General features: G+C 35.1%; 1 protein-coding gene across 2 annotated transcripts in view; it reads left to right on the forward strand.

The window, feature by feature from the left end:
• Positions 1 to 25,995, forward strand: part of LOC306878113 (histone deacetylase 9-B) — a 38,827-nt gene extending 12,832 nt beyond the window's left edge. The window contains exons 2-11 of one of the 2 annotated variants that reach the window (XM_079430236.1): positions 1,426 to 1,667; positions 1,779 to 1,929; positions 2,906 to 3,017; positions 4,210 to 4,331; positions 12,149 to 12,280; positions 13,250 to 13,365; positions 16,395 to 16,517; positions 17,934 to 18,129; positions 19,736 to 19,947; positions 23,983 to 25,995. In XM_079430236.1, coding sequence (XP_079286362.1) covers positions 1,426 to 1,667; positions 1,779 to 1,929; positions 2,906 to 3,017; positions 4,210 to 4,331; positions 12,149 to 12,280; positions 13,250 to 13,365; positions 16,395 to 16,517; positions 17,934 to 18,129; positions 19,736 to 19,947; positions 23,983 to 24,306 — 1,730 coding nt within the window. In that variant the 3' untranslated portion in view covers positions 24,307 to 25,995. The remainder of the gene's footprint in view (positions 1 to 1,425; positions 1,668 to 1,778; positions 1,930 to 2,905; positions 3,018 to 4,209; positions 4,332 to 12,148; positions 12,281 to 13,249; positions 13,366 to 16,394; positions 16,518 to 17,933; positions 18,130 to 19,735; positions 19,948 to 23,982) is intronic. The other variant, XM_079430237.1, reaches the window with a different exon arrangement.
• Positions 25,996 to 26,427: the final 432 nt, after the last annotated feature.

Genomic DNA, 26,427 nt, shown 5'->3' on the forward strand with positions numbered 1-26,427 from the left:
GCCAACTAATCCATCATGCTGACTAAGAGGAAAAACCATTTGACTTAATCATGTTTCCAGACACTTGCTTACTCAGTTAACCTTAAAGTGACTTGATTTCTGTTTGGGACTTCCTGTCGTTACATCATCCCCAATTGTGTAACAACCACTGTGTGCTTTCCCTTAATGAGAAATTCACTGGTCCATAAGTATATCCTGACCAGCCGTTCTGGTCTTCTTTGTCTTTCTTCTCCACACCCATAGATCATTCTGTACATATACACTTTCCAAACGCCATGTCTTCGTAATTGCTTTTCGTCATGCAGAAGAGTCACAGTCTCTTATGATGAGTGTCTCCTCTTATCCTCTTTCCGAGGGACTGTCCTCCAGGCTTGCTATTGATTTTCACTGTGGGGATGCCCGCTGTTTATTGTACCCGGTGTATTACTTGTAATGAGGCACAGCTTGAAGACTACAGCAGCAATTTTTCATAATGGTGAAGGTGTGATGATGGCTCTAAGGAGGGAGGATGGTGGGGGAATAAGAGGCAGGAACACAAGCATCACAACTTTCTGAACAACAAACTGCAGCCCTGCAGTCTCTATACTGACCAGAGGTGTCAGTAGAACACATTGGACCAAACCAAGGCTAGAAATAACCCTCAGAATTGCACATGGAATGCTGGCTGGGGTTCTTATATAGACACTATACTGCAGAGTTGTTTCTACTGTATCATATAGGGCCATACTTAGAAACATTTGATGGGGGAGGTGTTCAGCTGAGGAGGGAAATTAGGACAACATTTTCTAGCATTTTGGAAGATTCAGCTTAAGAGCTGTTCACACCAAGCTATAACTATCAACACAACTATAATGATAATGACACAGGAACAATATTGTTAGAATCAATTTTATAGCAATTTTTTTTTTAACAGCTGATGAACACTAAAAACACTGAAAGCCAACTTGACTTTAAAACCCATACAACAATTATTTTCACATTAATTTTAAAATAATAAAGTTTAAATTTAATGTCTCTAAAAGTGTCATGTGGTGTAACTATCAAGTAAAAATAATACAATAAAAAACATTCTCTCGCAATGAATACATATGAATGAATAAATTGTCAAGGTTAAACGTTTATTTATTTATTTGTTTAGTTATTTTATTTTTATAATTATTCATGAATGTCATGTTTTGCAGTAGTGAACACATTGCATTTTACACATGGTCTTGACTTGTCATAAAAACAATGCATGCTGGTTGTACCACATGACTTTGATTTGATGGACTCGAGTTTTTTAAATATTAACAATTTCAAAACCAAAGATATTCATATCCTCATATATGTATACCTGATCGTTTAAATATATCGAATAATTAATAATAATAAATATTTTAAAGACTTTTGTACTAAATCCTTCTATTCTCCTTCTTTGTTTCTCAGTGGACATTAAGCCAGAGATTCTACTGGCTCTTGATCCGGGCTCCCCACTGGACCTTCGTACAGACGTTAGGATGCAGAGCTCTGCTTCAGATCCCACTCTGTGGGAAAGACAACTTCAACAAGAGCTGCTCCTCATTCAGAAACAGCAGCAGATTCAGAAACAGTTACTCATCAGTGAGTTCCAGAAGCAGCACGAGAACCTGGTTCGCCAGCATCAAGCTCAGATACAGGAGCATTTGAAGGTACCAACACAACCCTGTTGAAATACTGAGCTGACGCAACACAAAAATCAAGAAGTACAACCGTACAGTCCAACTAGATGAATAAAGGTATAATAAATATCTGCCTCTCAGTTGCAGCAGGAGCTACTTGCTATGAAGCAACAACAGGAGCAGCTGGAGAAAGAGAGGAAACTAGAGCTCCAGAGTCAGGAGAGAGAACTGGAGAGACATCGCCGTGAACAACAAGTCCTGGTCCTCCGCAACAGAGAGAAGAGCAGAGAGAGTAAGAGCTCATCATCACGCTCACGCTCACGCTCATGTTCACCCACACAACACTCAAACACTCCACAACCTGTCTGTACCTAATACCATCAAAATGTCATCAGTCAAATGACACCTTTATATGACGTCTGCTTCTTTTCCATGTTCACTAGAGAGGTGTTGAAAAATCCATTAAAATTAAATCATTAAATAAAAATTAATACATCTTCATTTAGTAAACATACACGTGTATATATATATATATATATATATATATAAATAATATATATAGAAGTAAGAAGTAACTATATGATTACAGATTAATAATAATGATAATAAAATGTTGGAGGAAAATGTGCTTAATTATCACGAATAATTAGGATAATTAAAATAATTTCATATTTTTTAAAAAACGTATGCACCATTAGAATAGATTTAGTTTTTGATAGTTCCCTTTTTTGTAAGAAGACATCATTTCTTAATTTTGTCTTATTTAAGTCATAGAAATATGACTTAATATTAACACCCTTGACAGGTTTCATACAAATTACTCATAAAGAACTCAATTATGTAAATTTTGCACAACATTTTATTTAACAGCCTTCAAGAGTGCTTCACTGCTGCTGTCCAGAAGAGGGAGATATTCCTTCTTTTGTTTAAAGGTGCTCAAAAATGTTTAGCCAATGATGTTACAGAGGCATCTGAACTGGAGCTTTTGAGAGGAGTGTGTGGGTGAATGTGTAGGAGAGAGATGCTATTGTTTGAGGCCGATCCTGCTGTGTCTGGGAGTGGCAGTAATACAGTCATTGCTCTGACCTTGAAATGAAGCCAAACTCTGGAAACAAACATTCTTTCTGTTTACAGTGACTGTATCACGCCAACCACAGAATGTTAGTCGAGCTCTGTTAGGAATATTTCAGTTTTATTGTATCTAAATATAATTTGAATCAACCCCAAGATGCTCATAATTTCTGTTTGTGCGTCTCCTGGTCTGACAGGTGCAGTGGCCAGCACTGAGGTCAAGCAGAAACTCCAAGAGTTTCTGTTGAGTAAATCCACCAAAGACGGTACAACCAATGGGATCCCCCAGAGCTCCAAACTGTGGTACGCGTAAGTAACCTTCACATACCTCAAATACCTTAAAAACATTTGCTGTTTTAAAAGAGCTGGATTTATTTTTTTTAAACTTTTCATTTTAAATTAATTTAAATTTAGATACTATTTAAAAACTAGTACTGTCAAACGATTAATCGCGATTAATCACATCCAAAATAAAGGTTTTTGTTTACATAATATATGTGTGTGTACTGTGTATATTATGTATATATAAAAAGACACACACACACACATAATAAGTATTTACATGTATTTGGATGTATATATTTATATTAATATAAATTATATATAGATATTTAATATATAAACGTAAAATATTTTTCTTAAATATATATATGTATGTGTGTGTATTTATATATACATAATAAATATACACAGTACACACACATATATTATGTAATGTGATTAATCGCGATTAATCGTTTGACAGCACTATTAAAAACGTAACATCTTAATAGATAAATCAAAATATTATTCACTATGATTGTAAAGTTTGGTGTCAGTAAAATTTGTAATGTTGTGAAAGAAGTCTCTTATGCTGCATTTATTTGATCAAAAATACAGTAAAACAGTAATATTTTGAAATATTATTGCAATTTAAAATACCTGTGTTTTTATTTGCATATGGTTTAAAAACTAATTTATTCATGTGATGGCAAAGCTGAATTTTCAGCATCATTACTTCATGATCCTTCAGAAATCATGCTAATAAGCTTATCGGATGCTCAAGAAACATTTCTTATTATTATCATTGTCAAAAACAGTTGTGTTGCTTAATATACATTATTTTCAGGATTATTTCATGAATATTATGTTTAAAAGAACAACATTTATTTAACATATCTTTGTAACATTATAAATATCTTTACTGTCACTTTTTAAGAATATAATGCGTCCTTTCTGAATAAAAGTATTAATTTATTTTTTTTAATCTTATTTACTCCAAACTTTTGAATGATTGTGTATTTAAATGTTGTAATATATATATATATATATATATAAAAAAATAAAGCAAGACTGGAGGAACATTTTAGACTTTCCAAGGTAATAATATATAGGTGATTTGAACTAATAATCAGTAATGTGATACTAAGGTGGATAGTACTAGAGCACAGAAGAGCTGTCAGCTGTATTTATGGCTGTGAGGTAAGTTCAGGAGTTCAGTTTGCATCTCCTTTCTGTTCAGGGCCTCCCATCACACCTCTCTGGAGCAAAGTTCACCTCCTTTGGGAGGAGCGCCCTCCTCCTGCAAGATCTCCCTGCTCTCCCCACAAGACTCCCGGGACGACTTTCCTCTGAGGAAGACAGGTAGGTCTCTAAAAGTTGGCCTCTCAAAACTGTCACAGAAAGACGTTACTCACACTATCGTTTCGTAATATCACCATAATGTGTGTTGCATTCATGAGACATACGACAAATTATATTTAATTTCAGTTTTTATTGCTTTATGAAACATGGGAGGTGGGGTTATGACTCAAAAGTCTTTTTCCCAGAATTACATGATCCCTTGAGAGACGACGCATAGGCTCAGATTTGCATTATTTCAGGGATAGTTTAACGAAGAGTGGATTTCCACAGTAGGATTTCTTTTCCTGCTATAGAACCACAAATTTCCTAAAACGCTAAAGATATATAATTTTCAGCTATATAAGAGGCTTTAATTATTTAGAAAATCCTTGACTTTTCACAGAAAACACCACAGGTTTATTGACTCAGTGCTGGAAGGAGTCTCGTAGGAAGTCAGTATTAATGTGAGTCATGACTCCCACTTGGCTGGCCAGTCATGAGTTCTTGCAAAGGCCGAACTGTTCATAACTATGCTGTTAAGTCACGGAAATGACATTACATTCCTTCCCCTTTGTGTCCCTTTGAATTATTACGGTAAACAATTATACCTGCTTAAATGTTTTACCATATGGGTTGGCATGTTGTGTATTTACATAATTTAGGGATCAGGCAAGTGAGGTTTAATCCTAAATTATGCGGACTGTGTCTGCCAAATGTAAACTAATCTAAGGTAATTATCTAGGTTGTTCTGTTCAAATAAGCACTTTATAGACACATGAAAGAGACGTGTTTATTGTCTTAGCTTTTGAACAGTAACCTCCCAGTTTCAGCATCAATTTCTGCTTCGCTCCACTGAAACCAGCCAATATCCTGAGAACTAAAAGGAACGGAAGGTTCTGGAATCCAAACAGCCTGCTGAGAAAGCAATGGCTGTCCCAAGCAAAGAGAGAGAGAGAGAGAGAGAGAGAGGCCTGAGCTGTTGCTGTTAGGAAAACTTACAAATGTGAACTGCTTTGGTCCCTATCCCACAGTATTGAGATCAATAACATATGGTGTGACCATAATAAAGAAAACAAAAAATCTTCTTATTTCAAAAAACATTTATTTCAAATTTTTAGAAATGGGTCATTGTGTTCATGTTGGATTCATATGGTTTTAAATTTTTTTTTTAAGAAACGTTTACATTATGACTCATTACATTAATGTCATGTGGTGTAACTATCAAGTTATAATCATCAGTAGTATAATTTGAGTATATTTGAATACATGTGAGTGTAAAATGAGTGTAAAAAGTATTTAAAAAATGTAAATAATTTAAATGTAAAAACGTTTTTTTAAATGATTAATTCATAGATATAATAAAGTTTTTGAGAAATTGCACCATATGATATTTTATTAACCTTGCTTTGTGAAAAAAAGATACAAATATCTAATATTTTCAGAAACCTTGACACAAAATACATGATATTTTAAGAGACCTTGACACACTTTGTGATATCGCTTCCTAATCTTTTTTCCCTTTTTTTCCTCTGTTTCAAGTTAGTTGCACCATATGACTATAGTGGACAATTTTAATGCACAGTTTTATTCTCTCTAAGAAATAATAATACAATTATGCCTGCTGCTACATATCTTAATTTTTCAATTAAAAGTTTTTGTTTATTCATTGTTGTCGAACTTATTCAAGCAACAAACTTTTGGAATAAACCATTTAAGTTTATTTAGTTCATCAATGTGCACCATATGTATGGAACTACTCATCTTTAAGTGTGTTAATCTTATCCATTGCCTAAAACTTTTAAAACCTATTTCCTACTAGTTGGATTCCAAACTCTATATGTGGTCACACCCATGCAAGGTCCCTTCCCCCTCTTCCTGTCTGTCTCAATTAGACTCCCCTCAAAGTAGGCATGCAACAGGAGCCACACAAAGATGCTGGTTGTTCCACGTCCTGGATTTCATCTGAGATGCTTGACTGGCATATGTCAAGAGGTTAGGTTAGCGCTGTGGGGAGCACTAACCAAAACAAGGCAAATTTAGTGAGTGCAACAGGAACGTTTTTAAAGAGGTATCCTTCATTACTCTTGAATCCATAGCGCCGTATCATCTGCAGAACTCAATGTGGCTTTGGTTTGATCACACTGTTCTCGACTGAAGTTGTCAAAGACAAACAAGCCATTTAGCTCCAAAACATTACATGTTTGTTTAGTCGCCATGTATCTTCTGTGCGCCGAGTTATGGACCAGAAAAGATCTGTGTGGTGGCACGTGACACTGCTGCGGGCAGGAATAGTCCAGCTTATTGAAGAGAAGGAAAAACCTTCTTAGTCTTGACCCACATACCAAACATGTGGAGCAGGTGCAGCTGAGATGAGAGGCATTTGAGTTTGTGTGGTTTAAATGGTGGATATTTTGGGCCCCCAAGACCAGGCTTGTTTTATTATGTCATGCTATTTCCCCCTAACGGATATGAAGGCGATGGGGGAAGGGAAAAAAAGAAAAATGAACCGAGATGAAGTAATATGGTTTGCAAGGGCAGTATTGTTGCATCACATAGTCCTCGTCTCCTGGGTAAACAGGTGTTTGTATTTTTACTAATGAGAGAAAAAGTATCAGAGAGGCAGCAGGCAGGATCAGGTGTGTGCAAGTACACATTGCCTTTAGAAAATTTGACTAAGCTATTCTTCAAAAGAAATGCCAAAAATTCTCAAAATTTAAGGAAGCACCAAAATTGAAATGCCTGACTGGTTAGATATATATAATATGATTATATATATATATATATATATATATATATATATATATATATACATACATACATACATAAATAGTAATATACACAGTAAACATGTTCTTTTTTGCCATAGTCTATTGCTGTGCCTTTAAGTTAATAGTAGATAATGATCTGAATCTTAAAATAAGGAATATAAACTTTAGAATATTTATATATAATAAATGATTTATTTATAATGTATTAGTGTAAAAAATTTGTCAATATTTACCCTGATAAAAAAAATGCACATATAATCTTATTAACAATATAGTGCCAATACAGTGGAATTAGTGTGAACTGCTAAAATTTACTAGTCATAAATATTTCTTACCAGTCATGTTTTGCCTTATTTTTATATTTGTCCTTATGTCAGTTGAATGTCCTTGTCTAATTTCACTTAAATTTTTGTTTTTGTAGTAATTTTGTTTTTTTTATAGTATTTGTATGTCTTATTTATTTATTCATTTTATTTATTGCTTTTAGTTTTAGTTATTTTACTACTGTAGCTTAATCTAAATGAAAATGAGAGATGTTGCTAAAGTTTTTTACATTTTATTTCAAGTAACAATATATTTTTAATAGATTTAGTTCCATTTAACAATAATAATCCTGTCTCTCACTATTTACATCACTGAACATCTCTGAATACTGGTTTAATGTATTAAGTTACCATAACTAACAACAAGCAACTGCGTTTTATTTATTTAGCCATTTTTACTCTATTTGCTGAGTGTTAATTATTGACCATGGTTAGCACATCTTAGAAGATATGATCTTTTTTGGTCACTTTGCGCATACATATACACTCTTCACACTTGTCAGACACATGCTACGCCACACAACTCTGAGGGGAACTTTGTCTTTGGGTTGAGACAACACAATAAATAGACCTCAGCAGTGTGTGCCCTCCAGCGCTGCTTTCAAATGTAATAATATGATTGATTTATGTGCCTGTTAAGTCTTTGCCTCATATATATTCCTGTTTGACTTGGCCTCTGGTTCCAGGCCGTGTGTCAGCGTGAGGAAAAATCAAGCAGGTGTCGGCCTGTCACACCGCTGTTTTTGTGGAGTAGAGCGATGTGTTCTCCCATGGCATCACGATCACAGCCTCCTACTAAACCCACCAACAATCGCTCTTCCACCTCCACAACAATAGGGTAGTGTTCCCGTGGTGACAGGCTGTAGCGCCGAATAAAAATAGAAGGCAATCAGGACGGTGTGGGGTGCAAGGCGGATTGGAGAGGGCTCCCTGCAGTTCACTCTCGGCCCACTCCGCTAGCGGGATTTACATCCCATTAGTGCGCTGCTGGATGGGAGCAGACAGTCCTGCCTCTGCTTCTGAAGAGGCCTGAAATAGCAGCCCAGCCTGCGGTCCAGTTCTCTCCCTCTCGTTCTCTCCTCTGAGATTACTGCTTACAGCTGTGTCTTCCCATGACCTCCACTTCTCATACTAACTCATCCTATATGATCATATCCATTTGGTCAGCTGTCTTTTTAGTATGGCAACAATCTCTCTCTCCCTCCTTCACTGCAAAAAAATGCTTTTCTTGTTTCCAGCCAAAATATCGAACAATTCTGAAATCAAGAAGGATTTTCTAGACAAGTAGAAATTATTGTCTTGTTTCCAGAAAAAAACAAGTCAAAATTAAGTGACTTTTTTCTTAAAAACAAGCAAAATAATCTGCCAATGGGGTAAGCAAAATAATCTTATTTAAAACAGAAAACAAGATTATTTTATCTATCTATCTATCTATCTATCTATCTATCTATCTATCTATCTATCTATCTATCTATCTATCTATCTATCTATCTATCTATCTATCTATCTATCTATCTATCTATCTATCTATCTATCTGTCTATCTGTCTATCTGTCTGTCTGTCTGTCTGTCTGTCTGTGTCTAATCTTCATCTTCTCTTGCTAAACAATTTTTGTACTGTTGTTTGTTTGCCAGTGTATGTCCAGTGCAGCTTGTGAAGCAAACCAGTAGAGAACCAATGATCTAGATTATAAATTGCACACACTTGATGGTAGTGTTACTATTGCACAATGGGGAACTGAGGGGAAACAAATAAAAACAGTGCTCATAATAATGAGACTGAATTTCTGTATTTTTGGCTGCAAGTTGTATTGTGGGTGTTTCCCAAAGGGAGGGACTGAATGTGGGTGGCTGGCTTACTCACTCGCTTCCCATCAGAGAGTTGTTTAGAAACACTTGCCTGTACATTACAGTCATATAAACAGACACATCTCCATAATTCAACAATATTTAAATGACGACAAAATACTCCATATGGTTTATCTGGTGGTGGACGAGGAGATACCCCCCTTACTATGTAAAGCGCTTTGAGTGCCTAGAAAAGCGCTATATAAATGTAACAAATTATTATTATTATTATTATTTAATATAATTATGTAGATTTCTTCTTCACTTGCGGTCTTTCTTTTTTTTTTACACATTTTGCATGAATATGTATTTGCATAGACAGGGTGTGGCGTGCTGCAGTCACTCACCAAAACATCTGTTACCACCAAATTTGTCTGGTAATTTATTTACTACCATACAGAGACTAACTATTAAAAAAGAACCTCTACAGCTAAACATTGCTAAAGTCTTGAGTTCATTTAAATATCTAGTAGACTTCATAAAATATCTATAGATTGAATTATTTGGAGTTGTTATTATTCTAGTATTACAGTTTTTCTCAGTCGCTTTGGTACATTTCTCAGATCAGAATTGAAATTCTCAAAACTACCTGTTCAATCTTCACATCATTGTGTCACTTGTGCACATCAAAAAAGCAGTTTCTCATTTCTTTGAACAAGTTGCAAATGCTTTGGTACATCCATGCAAATTATTATGTACAATTCTCTGCTGTTTCCTACATTATCAATTGCTTATGTCATGTTGATCAAATGTATTACATAGTTATATAAACTCTGTGCTATTGTTTTACCTCTCAAAACATCTAGTCATTAGTTCATCGTATAAGTCATTAAATGCAAAATGGTTGATCTAGTTGTCATAAACTGTCAAGCATATTTTCTACACACGATTTTTTGTAAATTTCCCATGAACTGTGCAAATGAATCTTGACTCTCAATATAGATCAACCAATTATAAACCAATTCTCTGAAATAGCTCAAAGGTGTATTTCATGACCCTTCAATTGGATATATAGCATATAAGATATAAGGAAGCATATATAGACAGAGGACAACACAAAAGTTACAAATTCTGACGATGGATGAACATCCAGAAAACGATCAGGGACAACAGCCGAGAGGAAGAAGAGAAGTGAGGATGCATGGAAGTGTACAGAGGCCAAGGACAAGAAGAGGCCAAGGACAGAGGTGCATATCAGATGAAATAATGTTGTCAATCATGGCCTTACAATGGCTGAAGGGTGCAGCTAAAAATTGGGAGATCGACCATATCCTCAATAATTCAAACATTTTGAAACATTCCCTTTCAATCAATATCCCACATACAGTAATGTGTAAATTTGTACTTTTGAAAGGAAATATGGCATACATAAGAAGTGCAGCCTTCTGCATGTCAGTACAGTAACTGTTATCCAAACTGTTGCCATAGTTTACATCAGAACATCCCTCCAGAGTACACCGTTATATTGACAACATGACTAAGCAATTTGACTGTCTAATAAGTACACAATGACACAAGGACTTGTCATTCTGATGGCACTGACATGTTTACTGACACATATATTTATTTTTGAGAGATGAACTAAGTATTTTGAGCAAGAGACTGGCTTTTGCAGGTAATCCATGGTGTTTTGCTATTTGTACGAGAAATGCACTTACTGTTTTGCAAATGTCAAGGATTAACAAAAAAGCGATTGAGGAAAACTGCAATACGCTAATAATTTTAATAATATCATGGAAATTAATGTAATAGTTTATTTAGATTAAATATTATGTATGGTAAAAAAATTAATACAGTAAAAACAGTAGTACTGTAATATACTATTACAGTTTAAATGGTTATCTATTTTTAATATATTTTAAAATGTTATAATAAAACCATTCTAACAAGTTGATGTTATTTCATCATGTAACACTTTTGTTATTATTATTAATGTTGAAAAAGAATTTGCAGCTTATTATTTTTGTTTCAGGTTTCTGAAAAGCAATAGAACAACATTTATTTGAAATCGAAATCTTGTGCAACATTATTAAGGAATACTTTCCTTTTCAATCAGTTTAATGTGTCTTTGCTGAATAAAAGTAGTATTTCTTTAATAAAAGATTTTACTGATCCTAAATGTTAATTTCAATTAGTGCTGTCAAATGATTAATCGCATCCAAAATAAAAGTTTTTGTTTACATAATATATGTGTGTGTACTGTGTATATTTATTATGTATATAAATACACACACATACAGTATATATATTGAAAATATTTAGTAGACAAATATCTATTTACATGTCTATATTTATATTCATATAATTTATATTATATATAAATATATCTAATATATATATATAATATAATATTTTTTTTCAGAAATGTATACATGCATATGTGTGTATTTATATATACATAATAAATATAGACAGTACACACACATGTATTATGTAAACAAAAACTTTTATTTTGGATGCAATTAATCGCGATTAATCGTTTAACAGCACTAATTTCTATACAAATATATATTTTTTAAATATATTTATTATTTAAATACCTAAATTTATTCTTTCTTATTTTTCTGAGCATATTTGTTTGATGGTGTATGGTCAGCCTGGCTCTTTTTTTTTTCTTACTTAAAGCCTTTGTTGCTCAGGCTAATTTACTCCAGATGATGAGGAAACTCTGATCTTTGAAAACAACCTGCAAATGCCCACAGATCTAATCACAGTCCTATAACATCACAGTACAGGAATGCTACTGCAGAACAATGTGGATTCCTCTCTCCTACTTTCTGACATGCATAGCTACAAATGCATCAAAACATTTCCGTAACAACGCTTGACTAGAAAAGTTTAGACTAAACAGTTGAGATCCTGAATATTTGATTAACGTGTTATTATGTTTTCTCTCCAGTCTCAGAGCCCAATCTGAAGGTGCGGTCCAGGTTAAAGCAGAAGGTTGCAGAGAGGAGAAGCAGCCCGCTTCTTAGGAGGAAGGAAGGGAGCATCATGACACCCTTCAAAAAGAGAGCCCTGGAGCTTCTGGGTAGGAGTGCCATCCCATAATGCATCTTAAAATTAGACAACATACCTGGGGCATAAACAATAAGATCTACCGGTTGGCTGTTCGCTGGCGGTTTCTCTCCAGTAATCACAGCAGCCGTCCATGGTCTGTACAGCTCAGTGTGCTGATGTTGTTATGTAACAGCTGCTCTGCCAGGTGTCATCCAGAGGACCATCTAGTGCGGTTTTGAGCCTTGGCCGGTTGAATGATTTTTTCCATTGTGTTGCAGTCACTTGTGTTTATTTGTAATGTATGAGTGGCAGCAGTTGGTGGTTGGCTTTGGAAACAATGTGGCAAGATTGTCATCCAGTAAATGTAAATATGCCAGATATGACATCCTCCTATTGCTGATTATCTCAAAAATAGATAGATGGGTCAATGGAATGATGTTTATTTTCTTATGTTTACATCTATTCATTTATTTTAAAAGATTTAAAAATTGCAATATGTATACATAGAATTTTTTAAAATACATTTCTGAATTAAAATTCATTTTGATATTACTGGGGGGGGGCAAATCAGAAGTAACAGGGTGGTTTCAAAATGAAGAAAAAAGCATGACATTTTTGAAACAAAAAGATTACATAAAAAAAACCCCATTATTTTATTAATATTGTTTCGTTAAAAAAAAGTTAAGCATGAAGTAACACATAAAAAAAACATATTTAAAAACCTTATTGAAATTGAAAATCATTTTATCTTGAAAATGTATTTCAAAACCTTATTGAAAATGTTAATATTGCACAATGACAACTGCATGTACTCAAATTGTATGTAAAATATACCTGGAATTTACACTTGATATTTAATTTCATATAAAACATTTGTTGAATTTGATATAAAGGTTTTTTTTAAAACAATATGAAGGATTTATAGATCTACAGTATATATAATATATTATCAATAATGTCTATTCTTGCACTTATGTCTGTTTAATTGAATCTTCCTCAGAATCCACAGCCAGCAGCAGTGCACCAGGATCAGGGCCCAGTTCACCCAACGGGGCCTGCAGTGCCTTGGGGGCTGAAAACGGACCGTCCTCTCTACCAGTCACCACACGTACTGAGGTACTTACATTAAACATGTTTTATTACAGGCAAGCAAGTCTATTAACAGTTAAGTTTTCTCACAGCAGTTTCATCAAAGCTTTCCTGAAAGATTAAAACCTGTACGACTAAAAAGAAAATTTGATGGCCACCAGGCCACACCCATTAATTTGTCTTGACACAAGCCCAGCCTGTCTTCATGCAGCTATGAAAACACAAGTCTGTCTCTACAGCCTGTGACCTGCTTGTCCGTCTCAGTCCAATGAAAACGGCTCCCAGCACGGACAATAAAGAGTCAGTTCACTTCCTCCCACAAACTCCTGCTCTGTACCGCTAACCTTTACTGGCATAGCTATGTGGTTTTCTTTGCCTGAAGCTCTCGTAAAGCGCAGGGCAAGAAAGAGTAGATCAGATATAGTTCAAAATAAAGTTATGTACAGGGCTCATCTATGGATATTCTTACTGCCAACCTTCAAAATAGTGTGCAGGTTCCAGGTTCAGCACATCTAAAGCTCATTCGACTTTATATTATATATAAATCACCAACTCTGACTCCCCTATTCTTTAAAAAAGTGTTGGTTTACAGTGAGGCATTAAGAATGGAAGTGAAAGGGGCCAATTTGTAAATGTTAAAATACTCAATGTTTCAACATTATAGACACAAGACGTAACAAACAAACAAACAAACAAATAAATAAGCCCATTAATTGTATTGTGAAGAAGACGCTTACTAACTTTTTCTGTGTAAAGTTATATTCAGTTTTATTTCATTGCCATGACAGCATAAGGACTAAACCTCTGATATGACCATAAAGTTTAGGTTTAACAAAACAACTAACTTCATTTTTTATTTTAAATCGTCCAAAAATGGGCCTCAATCAATTCCATTATAACCTTAATTTTTGCTTTTTTCTAAAGAAAACTAAGAACAAGCCAGAATTTAATTTAAAAAGTATGCACTGCGTGAAGCGCATGGCATTGTGTTCATTTACACGTGAGCAGCTCGTTACAGTGTTTTTAGTATCTTATGGTGAAATTTATAATTGTAAGTTTTTGTTAATTTTAATAAGAATTTCATAATCATTTGCATATATAATCACAAAATTGTGAGCCAAATTGTAAAGCCCTACAATCTTAAAAAAAAAAAAAAATCATATCATCCCAATTAAGCATGGTTTTACTACAAATAAAACCAAAAACCCATGGTTACAGTAGTTAAACTGTTAACCACAAATTAACCATGGTTCAGTTTACCATGGTTAACCATGGTATTTTTAGTAAAATTGTGGTTACACAAATGGTAATCAATACACCAAAAAACCTGGTTACTACACTACAGTAAAACCATGGTTACTTTTTGTAAGGGATGCAGCCCTACTGCCAACTGAGCGTAACTTGTATTGAACCCAAAATATCCTATATGAACATGGAGGGCTTTTCCCTTTTGCTGATGTTCATTAGCTCCCTCTGACTCACTTGCTGGTGGCTTCACGGCTTGGTTTCTCCGGGTCCCTGTGGACTTTGCTCAAAAGAGGTGTATTCTGGGCAAATGCGACATGTCTCTGTGAAGCCTCAGCTTAGCAGCTGTGTTATTCTTCAACACCACTGTTTACACTCCCATGGACCTCCAATGCAATAGCCGACAAGGAATGCTTATTGCGCTGCGATCCAGGGTCGAGGTGGTGGGTGGTTGAGCTTAATTGATCCATCAGCCGCTGGTAGCCAAAGACACGTTAACAACACTAACACGCCCGATCGCTATTGTATTGACATTAGCTTGATGTCTCATGGATCGCACCGGTGCTACCCGCAGACACCGCGCCAGTTTCGAAAGCCAGCCGTGTTTGTGATCCGTTACATTGGGTATCTTCTTTCAGAGGGAACTGGTCCCCTGGGTCAAATAAGGCCGGATATCCACATACAGGTCAGTGAATAGGCAGGAGGGATTGGAGGGTAAACAGTACAGCCCCTCTGCCACATGCTGATGGGCCACACCACTGGGTGGAGGAAGTACAGTCAAAAACTGATCAGCAGTGAGACTGCTTTTACTCTGATACAGTTTAGTTTGAGAAATGATAGCAAATGGGATACGATTCTGCGTTTGTGAGCTTCTCTGTGGCCTTGGTTTTACGTCCTCCAGTTGAGCTCATACAGCTCCGCTGTTCAAGTTCAAGTTCAAGTTTATTTGTATAGCGCTTTTTACAATACAAATCGTTGCAAAGCAGCTCTACAGGAAATTAAGTTTCCACAATATATTTATATATTGCAGAACCTTAAAATATTTAACTTATGGCAAAATTTGGTAATTCTGTATGTTGTCTGAGCGTTGGCATCCTCTGAGGTCCTCTGAGGTGTTGGCATTATCTTTTCTCAGGTGTTCGGTCATCTCAGATCATTTAAGGGTTGGATCCAGATTGAAGCTTCTGTAATTCCTAGTTACCACGGGATGTTAATCCCGTGACAGAAACAGAGAAACAAATAGAGACATAATTAGCGTAGCTGCTGTTCCATCTAAGCAAAAATGATTTATTCAACCCAAGCTAAAGAATAATAATAATGTACATTTGATCAGATATAACTGCAGTACAAGATTATAAAATGCATTATGTGAATGCTTCGCTAAAGAGATGTGTCTTTAATCTAGATTTAAACAGAGAGAGTGTGTCTGAACCCTGAACGTTATCATGAAGGCTATTCTAGAGTTTGGGAGCCAAATGTGAAAAAGCTCTACCTCCTTTAGTGGATTTTGCTATCCTAGGTACTACCAAAAGTCCAGAGTTTTGCGACCTTAGGGAGCGGGTTGGATTGTAGCATGGTAGAAGACAAGTTAGGTACGCAGGAGCTAAACCATTTAGGGCCTTATAGGCAAGTAATAATATTTTGTAAATGATACGGAACTTAATGTGCCAGGAACAAAACCATCATTTGTTTTAGTACAGTAGTTTATTGTTCTGTTGCTGTTGCTCTTTCCAGTGGTCCATAGTGGGATTTCAAAATATCTCTCTTTCTCTCTCCCTCCCTCCCTTCCTCCCTCTCTTTTTCCATCACAGCGGTGGCCGTCACAGCCGAGGTTATTAGGGCCTGAAAGCTCAATGTCTATGTTAAATCTCTATACGTCTCCATCGCTGCCCAATATCTCCCTGGGTCTCTCAGCTGCCTCTTCTCCCATCAGTGTAAGTCAAATAATAACATGCATAATCTTTCATAACTTCCTCTGGATTTTTGGCATGAACAACATGACACAATGCTTCCCTATGAACTCTGTAACACTGAGACTGCAATGAGTATGTATGTATATATATATATATATATATATATATATATATATATATTCAGGCATTAAGGCTTTTCAAAAGATTGATGACACTTAAGTGCAAAACTACATATTATATAATATTTTAATATTTTAGTAAAAAAACAAAACAAAATATAAATAAATATTTTAATATTTTAAGTATTTAAATATTTTGCTGAAACTTTTTTATAAAATATAATATTATTTGTCTCTATATCAATATTAAAAATATATTAATATATTTATGCAGTATAGTATATATATTTTATTTATATTTATATAAGCGTTCACTGTTAAGTAATGAATGAATTAATAATATAGTAGTTTTATGTGATATTTCTTCTTCTTGTGTGATATTGTTCATTTACCAGTCAAACGTTTGGAATTATGAAGATGTTTTAATGTTTTTGAAAGAAGATTCTTAAACTAAGAGTATAATTTATGAATATATTTCATATGTACACATATGTACGTGTGTATATATAAACATTTTATATATAATATTAATATATATCATATTTAAATTTACATTTAAATATGATATATAGAATTCCATATTGTATTAAGTGTGAATAGTTTTGGTGCAATATATAGTGTGAATATTTAATATTTTAATATCATTTTGTTGTCACTCTTGGTGTAAGCTGTCACTCGACTATAAGGTATAATCAGGACATTATTATTGAAAAATCACATTTTTAATTTATGTCTCTTTTGAATTCCAATAGAGTCACCAATACTGATTTAATTCTAATGAATTTGATGTGGATGTTTACATTGATAAATGAGGGGAAATGTAGTTTATGGCCTTGGCTCAGCTGCATAGTGCTTTGACTGTTGAAAGACTAGCCATCACTGGCTGACTGGATGATATGTGTAGCCTCAGGGTGCTGGCCTTTGACCTTGGGGGATTTTATAGGCCTTAGATAAATATTGTGTTTAAGTGTCTGGTGTCGGTTGCACTCCAGCCCTCCCCAGTCACCTCATCTATTACTGCTGTTTAAAGTCCAGCCAAACCAGAATAATCAAGTGTAGCTCCAAATAATATTTAATCTAGAGTTAATTTGCCGTTTAAATAGTTTATTGCTCCCTACCTAGAAGATTAAATAAACAAGAATACATGTGTATGCATATATTTGGCTATAAGAGACTTCCTGATCTGAACAATCCAAGACCATTCCAAACAGTCCCTTATTTATCAGAGCACATACTGAGGTTTGAATCAGTTAATTCAATACTTTTGCAACTGTACCAATTGAAATGAATCGACAATATCCTCTCTGTCACCTCTCAGGCTGCTTTAGGACTTCAGGAGAAGCATGTTGAGGGTGGTGGCGTATCAGCGGTCATTCAAGGTTTGCCCACCCAACTTTTGGGTCCAGTGCCCCTGTCTGTTTCAATGGAGACTAAAGTGAGCAGCAGCCACCAAGCTCTCCTCCAGCACCTCCTCCAGAAAGAGCAACTCCGCCACCAAAAGATCCTCTCTACTGGTGAGAACATCAGAGCTTCAATATAGCCAAAGTTCTGTCATGAAACTCTAGATGGTACAGTCCCATATGTATAACTCAATCTGGCATAATGACATCATCACAAGGCGCAGCTGATTGTTTTTTTTTTTTGTATCAGCAGCCAATGTGCTTGATGCTCAATATTCGAATACATGGCTAGTGGTTGCTGTAGCAGTTGTAGTGTGCTTCAGAAACCCTCCACCTTCCTCAGCTACACCTATATAGATCTGCTACGGGGTAATTCACGTATGCTATATATGGGGTTTATTCATATATGTTATATGTGCAGCAGCAGTATTTCTTACATGCTCACAGCAGCATGATGTGGATGCATTGGCAGTAGCAAGTCCATACTTGCTCTGCAGCAGCAGCAGCGTTGCAGATCTATTCCGCCAAGACCAAACACTCAAACATTGTGATGTACATTACCATGCCAAACTATCTGAGAGTTGTCATGACAGAAATAAAATTCTTACATAATACTTAAAAAGATTCAGCAGAATAGAATTAGTTTTCAACTGGATAGGCTACATCTTTTTTCATAGCTTTCACTTCGCATTGTTAAGTTACAGGTACATTCCCCCTGGAGTAACATGGGGTTAAGTGGCTTGCTCAACAGTGCAATATAGGTTGTAACCTTGTTCCAAACCCATATGACTTTTTTCCTTTCTTTCTTCAATGAAATAAATGGGGACTAGATACTTGAAGCTTCAAAAAAGCAACATAAAGGGATCAAAGTCTTCTGAAGTCATGCGATAGCTTTGTATGATGAACATACTAGGCTGCGTTTCCCAAAAGCATCGTAAGCCTAAGTTAATTGTAGCTCCATTGGTGGCAATGGGTCTACGATATACAGCACTTAGGCTTACAATGCTTTTGGAAAACACAGCCTTGGTCATTGAGACTGAAGGCTCGAATACACAACATGGCTTTTCATATCTGAACAGATTTAACTATCTAACAGATTTAGACTTTGTAAATGGTTACAGAGGAAAAATGGGCATCAAACACTAAACAATATGATGCTACCAGACTTTCAAATCGTTCTTAACACAAAAAACTCAAGCAGAAACTTGCTTCTCGTTGCTATGAGAAATGACAAATGTGAACAATGTGTTCTAAAATCGTCTCAAAATATCAAATGTTTGATGTCCTCAGACTGGATAGGTCTGAAGTCCGAAGGAAGTCTGTGCCCATTATACACTACACAGTTCTGAGTGAAATCTGTCAACTCAAATCTGTAGACTCTGTCTCACTTTTAGCAGCTAGCGTCAACTTATCCAGACTGTAAACTGGTGTTCTGGGCAAAAGTAATGTGGTGTATTCCAGCCTTGTGATCAAATCATCCAGACTGCTTTGTAAACTGAATCAACCAATTCATTGAAAAGATCCAACCTAAAAGAATGATTCATTCACAAATTGAGCTTTACTTCTTCTCTAGGGAACATACTAAGGAGATTTAGAATGAGTATAGTGACAAATTTAATTTTTGGGTGCACCATTCCTTTAAATGAAATCAGGACAGAGAGGGTGAAACTTTTATTCTATTAGATTTATATTTATCAGATCCATACATTTTGTTACATAGGTCAAAGTCCTGTGCATCCTCCTTCTCCACTGGCCATGATGGAAAGCTCTCCAAGCAGCACCCGACCGAAACTGCCTCGTCACCGGCCCTTAAACCGAACCCAATCGGCTCCGCTGCCCCAGAGCACACTAGCTCAACTTGTGATTCAGCAGCAACACCAGAACTTCCTGGAGAAGCAGAAACAGTACCAGCAACAGATCCACATCAACAAGGTACAATCATTTAATCAACCTGTCAGTGCAACAATGACTTTAGTGCTGTAATGGGAGGATGAGGATGAAGCTGAATGATTATGTTGTCATCCTAAAGCACATTTTCCTTGAAATACCATTTAGTTCACATGGAAACTAAAGTTGGACAGCCCATCTCTATTATGTGAGGGAAAAACCTGTTCTGGGTTCAGAAGCGGCACTTAAATTAGCATAGCTTAAGGCATCAGTTGCATGCTAACACCACAAAATTGCACAGGGACAAGTTCAAATGGGCACCAAAGTGGATAGAAGACATACTTTTGTTCCCCTGTGGAAATATTTGTGTTTCTGTGCACCAGCAGCCGTGACCTGGCCATCCGTTTAAGTGCAATTATTGCAATGCCGCGCATGCAAGGTTAGCAACATGGGAGGCTCGCGCTGTGAAAGACTCCATTGTTTGCGGGAGCTTGCAGACTGATCTGCCTTATTATTGCTGAGAGTACTATGGGAAATTCAAGGTTACAAGTGCAATTTTCAGACATGAATATCAAAAGTGCCCAGAGAGCACTTGTTTTTGGCTATTTATTGTTATGTCCTCCAGGGCCATGTACAAAAAACCCCCAGTCTAATCTGAGTCACGAATGACTGGTATAGTTGCAAGACTGTAGTTTGAAAGTTGCTAACTCATTTGTTTTTCATGTTGTGAAACTGTAGCAAATCATGTTTAAATTAGTGCTGTCAAATGATTGCTCAAGATTAAAATAAAAGTTTTTGTTTACATAATATAGGCTATGTATGTGTGCTGTGTATATTTGTTATGTGTATATATAAATACACACACATGCATGTATATATTTCAGAAAAATATGTTATGTTTATAAATTAAATATTTTTATTTATAATATAAATTATATGAATATAAATATAGGCATGTAAATGCATGTAAATATTTTCAAAATATATACTGTATGTGTGTTTATATATACATAATAAATATACACAGAACACACACATATATTATGCAAACAAAAACTTTTATTTTGGATGCAATTAATCGCGATTAATCGTTTGACAGCACTAGTTTAAATACAGTGTGCATAAAAAAAGCACAGGTTCTTGGAAATGTAGTCTTTGTATTCATGTTGTTGTCATATGAATTTGGAAACTATTAAAAATCTGCATTCACTGACTCATGTGGTTTCATGTGGGTAAACCATCATGTAAAATCTTAAAACATATTTTCCCTACACGTTGAACACATATGAGTGTACACAAATAATTATTTTCAAAAACCTTTTTAGGTATATTTTTTGGGGGAGTCGTACCACATGACATTTTACAGTTTGAACTAAAAATATCAATCCGATATTTTAGGAGGTTTTTACCTTGATACACATTTATAAATTAAGATATAGTTTCATATTGTAATTTTTCTGCATGTTTACTGCATATTGGTTGCACCATATGACTCCAATTTTATGTTAATAAACAATTAAGCTAAAATATTTTTTCTAAGACATAGTAGTAGATTATTCCAAACTATTTAAGGATTAATTTTCAAAAAAAAAAAAAGAAATTTTTAATTAAGCTTTTTTCTTCATTATGATATTAGGACAGTTGCATCACTCTGGCATTTCTAACTTTATGCCCCCCAAAATATCAAAATTAATTTTATTTCAGAAATTCAAACATGCTCATCATATAAGAGATGTTTTCTAATTAGTGCTGTCAAACGATTAATCGTGATTAATCACATTCAAAATAAACGTTTTTGTTTACATAATATGTGTGTGTGTACTGTGTATATTTATTATGTATAATACATTTCAACTAGGGGCACTTTTAGCCTTGTGAAGTTGAATAAAAAAAAAAACTTGTTCAAAAGTCACGTGTAACAGCCTCATAAATTTAAATAATTTGTCTAGTTTTAAGGTCTGTAAGAGGACAAACTTAGATTACAAGAGAAATTGTTAATATTTTAAATTTTTCCGACCTGCAATGAACAAATGTCATTTCCACCACATCTCAATATAAAGCTGTTATTTAAATATAGAATAACTTATGCCACTCAAGAATTGTGTGAGATCATTTTTGTAACTAGTTTTAACAGTTTTTCCACAATGTACAATAATTATACAATTGTCAATGAGATAAATTAACTGCCCTAAGGACCAAATTCTGAACTGTACACCTGTCATACTCTGAAATTTTATATTGGTTTGGGTAAGAGCTTGTTAGAAAATAAATAACTTGAATTTTTATATTAAGTAGAGCATGAGCTCATAAATTGTGGATATATTTTTAATGTGTGATGAGAACTTTTTAAATTTTTTTTTTTAAATGTGTGGTGATGGAAATGACAGGGTGGTGGTGCAAATGACAGGGTGTTGTGGAAATGACAATGAATTAACGTGAATGTAGAGAAACAGCAAAGATATTTATTAGAAAAAGTCTTAAACTCATCACACTCATTAAACTCAATTCACAAAGTCATTAAACATATCAATTGTACTTTGAAAGCATAAATGTCATTTCCACCACAGAGGCAGTGTGGTGGAAATGACTGTGGTGGAAATGACTTTTCTGTAGTTTTTTGTGAAAAAATGGAAGATAACTTCACTGAGTAGCTTTGAATTAATACTTAGCATTTAATGTATGCAAAATACACTTATTTAATAAATTTTTTTTAGCTTTTTTAAAAAAACCTTGAAGGTACAGCATGTTTGGAAATGACGTAGAATAAATATATTAGCTGATCAAGCAATATTTACCTTGATTTTTTTTCATATATTGATGAAAATTTAAATTCCCTCCATGTCCAACATGCGCTCTGATGTCACTGAACATGTCCATAGAAACCCCCTAAACAATCTTTCACACAAACTTTTTAAAGGGACATTACAGTGTTGTGGTGGAAATGACACCAATACTGTGCGACAGCTATATTTTGTATAAAAAGTTATATTGATAGTGGTCTCACATTAAATACTATAATGTATTTTAATTATTTTACTAGTGCTTAATTCAGGTACATTAATAGTTACCAGATATGTCATGTTTAAAAATATGATTTTGACACATATAAGGAGGTTGAAAAGTATGAAAAAATTATATGAAGGTAGTAAAAAGTTTTTATGTTTGTTTTATTGTTAGTTTGACAAAGAAAGAGGAATTTGTCCAAAATTATATGTATTTTTAAAAATATGACCAAGAACCTAAAAGTGCCCATAGTCTAAAAATCACCCATATATAAATACACACACATGCATGTATATATTTAAGAAAAATATGTTATGTTTATATATTAAATATATTTATATATAATATAAGTATATACATGTAAATACTGTATGTGTTTTTATTTATATATAACTAATAAATATACACAGCACACACACATATATTATGTAAACAAACTTTTATTTTCAATGCAATTAATCACGATTAATTGTTTGACAGCACTAGTTCAAATCTTATTTATGAATAGCATTTTTATGTATTTTATATAAATAAATTAATAGATGCTATTTAATTGACCCTGCTATTTGTTCAACAGCTGAATTCAGTTTGTACCATAAAAATTATGTGATCTGACTGGAAGCGACTCCTAATTATTCTTACTAATTATTAATAAGTAAATAATCTCTCTTTGGATGGTCTGTAACCCTAAACTGTTGTAGCTAGGAGTAATAAATGATTTCTGAAAGAAATGAGGTCATGAGGTCTGTGAAATCAGGGATTAGCTTTCTGGTTTAATAACTGACTGTTTTACCTGCGCTAAATAGGGCACCTGTGTAATTTTACATCCGCTTACAGGCTAGTGGGAGATATAAAAAGTATTTGACTAATTCCAGGACACAATGACTATATTTACTTGACGTAGGATGTATTTATATGAGGCGCACTGTTTGGCTTTTATTCCATCTTGTGAATGAGTTCCAATTCTGGTAAATGACAGTGTTTGTGTTGCCTGAATTGGCACAGGGACAATAAATCGTTCATTGACTGAAACACTTGTGAACATCCAATAACAAATCATGTTTCTCTCTCCCATAGATGCTTTCAAAATCAATTGGGCAGCTTCGTCAGCCAAACGTCCACCTGCAGGAGTCAGAGGAGGAAGAAGGAGAGGATTTTTATGACCAGGCCATGCAGGAGGACAGCTCGCCCTCTGGTGGCGTCATCAGAAAGCACAGCCCCGACAGCAACACCTCTGCTTCACCCACCGAGCTACGGGACACCCACCGTGGAGTCATTCGGGTGAAAGAGGAGCCCAACGCCAGTGATGATGAGACAATGTCCACTCAGAGCCTGGCCAACAAGCAGAGCTCCTACATTCACCATGTTAAAGGCAGGATGGTGATCCAGGCCATGATATGAAACGACAGATACACCTTTGCACTCGAAGGCACAGGCTAACATACACGCGACATGCTTACACGACACAGAGCCATTGCTTTGGGAGCTCCTGAACTGATCTAATTTGTGAACTTGTGAAGTGGTCTCTGTATTGTACGTTGTATGTTTTGTATATAATTGAATAAGATGAGAATTTAGCCAACTTGGTCTTTTAAATGCTAAGAAGCAGTTTTTGATTGTTTGTTGAAATAATAATTTAAGAAATCCTTTCTACTTTCTACCCACCCTTTGAGAAACAGCAACTCGAAGCTCTTGTAGGATATTTATGTGATTTCCCATGGCACTATGGATTTCTTATAGATCTTTCTTTGCTTTTTATGAATGCTATTATAAAGATATGTTACAGTTTGTATGATAAAAAAAAAAACATGAAAATCCACACCACAACAGAATAAAAGGAATATTCTAGGTCTGACACAAGTTAAACTCAGTTAACAGCACTTGTAGGATAATGTTTATCATAAATTAAAAAAAACAAAGGAAGTTGATTGGGCCCCAAATTTTTGCTAACAGCCAATAATATAATTTTATACAAAATGTAATACATTTTTCTATTGAAAGTTGTCTATTATTTGAGTTTTAAAGTTGTTGTCATCATTTTTATGGTCATTTTTGGGTTTTAAACATTCTGTTGTCATATGGCAGGAAAGTTGTAACACTCATAACTTTATGCAGAAAAGATTAGTAAGCAATTTTTCATATTAAAATCATGTTAACATCCATATTAAGTACTATTATAATGGTGAGTATTTTAATGGATTGGCCTCATTCATTTTTTGCTGTCGATTGAGCTAAACTTGCATTGCAACCCAGAATATTCCTTTAACAGTTGGAGCAAAATCTAGAAAGCTCTAGAATGACATTCTGTGTTCCCTGTTCTCCTGTGGCCCAAATCGAAGGCTGCCCTGGATCGTGAGCAGCGCTCTGCTCCTTGCTGAATTTTGAGAGGGAGAGAGTTGTAGAGGAAATGCCTGGTGGAAGCCAGGAATCAGAATGATTCATGAGCGCAGGAATGCTGGGAGAGGACAACTCCACGCTGAAGTCAGAGGGCCCAGCAGTGAGCTCTGATTTACTGTTGAGGCAAATTACAAAGTGAGTGAGGAGACGGCGGGGGGAGCCCCCTTTTAAAACCAATCATTTCCTCTGTATTCCCATGTGATGTGTTTACCACGACATGCAGGCTTGATGTTACTTCGGTAGAAAAAAAAGGTAATCGTTCTGTTCTCTCCTGAGTGTTGCCATTCGTTGTCTTTCTTTATGAAGAGCTCGGATCAACTTGCGTGATAGTTTCAAGAAATGTACCATTGTCATTTTTTTGTTAGCGAGCCATCTTTCCTGTATTTTTCTTTTTTATTTCAAACATTTGGTGTAAAACTGTTGTTTTTGTGACTGAGATCCTCTGAAAAACAACAACAAAAATAAACTTATAGAGGAAAACATGTTTAATTGATGTGAGCCATCACTCTGTCTACAAAAAGCCTGTGTGAGTCAACCTGAGCTGGCCTGTTTCGTTCCTGTTGTCTGTTCCACTGTTCTGGATGTTAATAAGAACGGTCTGCTAGTGATAGAATGTCACATTTCGTTTGTAACCATACGCGTTCCCTTCTGTCACACATCACCTTTTTTAAATAAAGTTATTTTCATTCCTGTACTTCTCTGGACAGTCTTTTCACAGGATATGTTTAAGGAGTGAATTTCCTAAATAGACAGAACTGGAGTATACAATGCAGTTGCTCTCTAAAAAATTTTCCCACACTCAACCAGAGTCCGGCTTCTGATACTGAAGGCGATACAGAGGTTTTAGTCTCTGACTTCGAAGGCTTTCGGAACGGAGCTTTGAAGTGAACATGAGAGGTTCCTTAAATCTGCATTAAAGCTGTTAAGATAAAGTGAACTTCAAGACGGTGATATACAACCTGGGTTAAAGCGGCCAGGCCAAGTTTAACCAATTATGCAGGGTGGGCTTAGCCGGAGCTCGGACAATTCCTGGTCTGAACCAGCAATCCAAACACAGTGTGCCACCTGTAATAGTCGATTTTTGTAGTATATTTTAATTTGACCAGCTCATATCGCGTGGGCTGA

Source organism: Barbus barbus (genome assembly GCF_936440315.1).
Source record: "Barbus barbus genome assembly, chromosome: 12".
Lineage (NCBI taxonomy): Eukaryota > Metazoa > Chordata > Actinopteri > Cypriniformes > Cyprinidae > Barbus > Barbus barbus.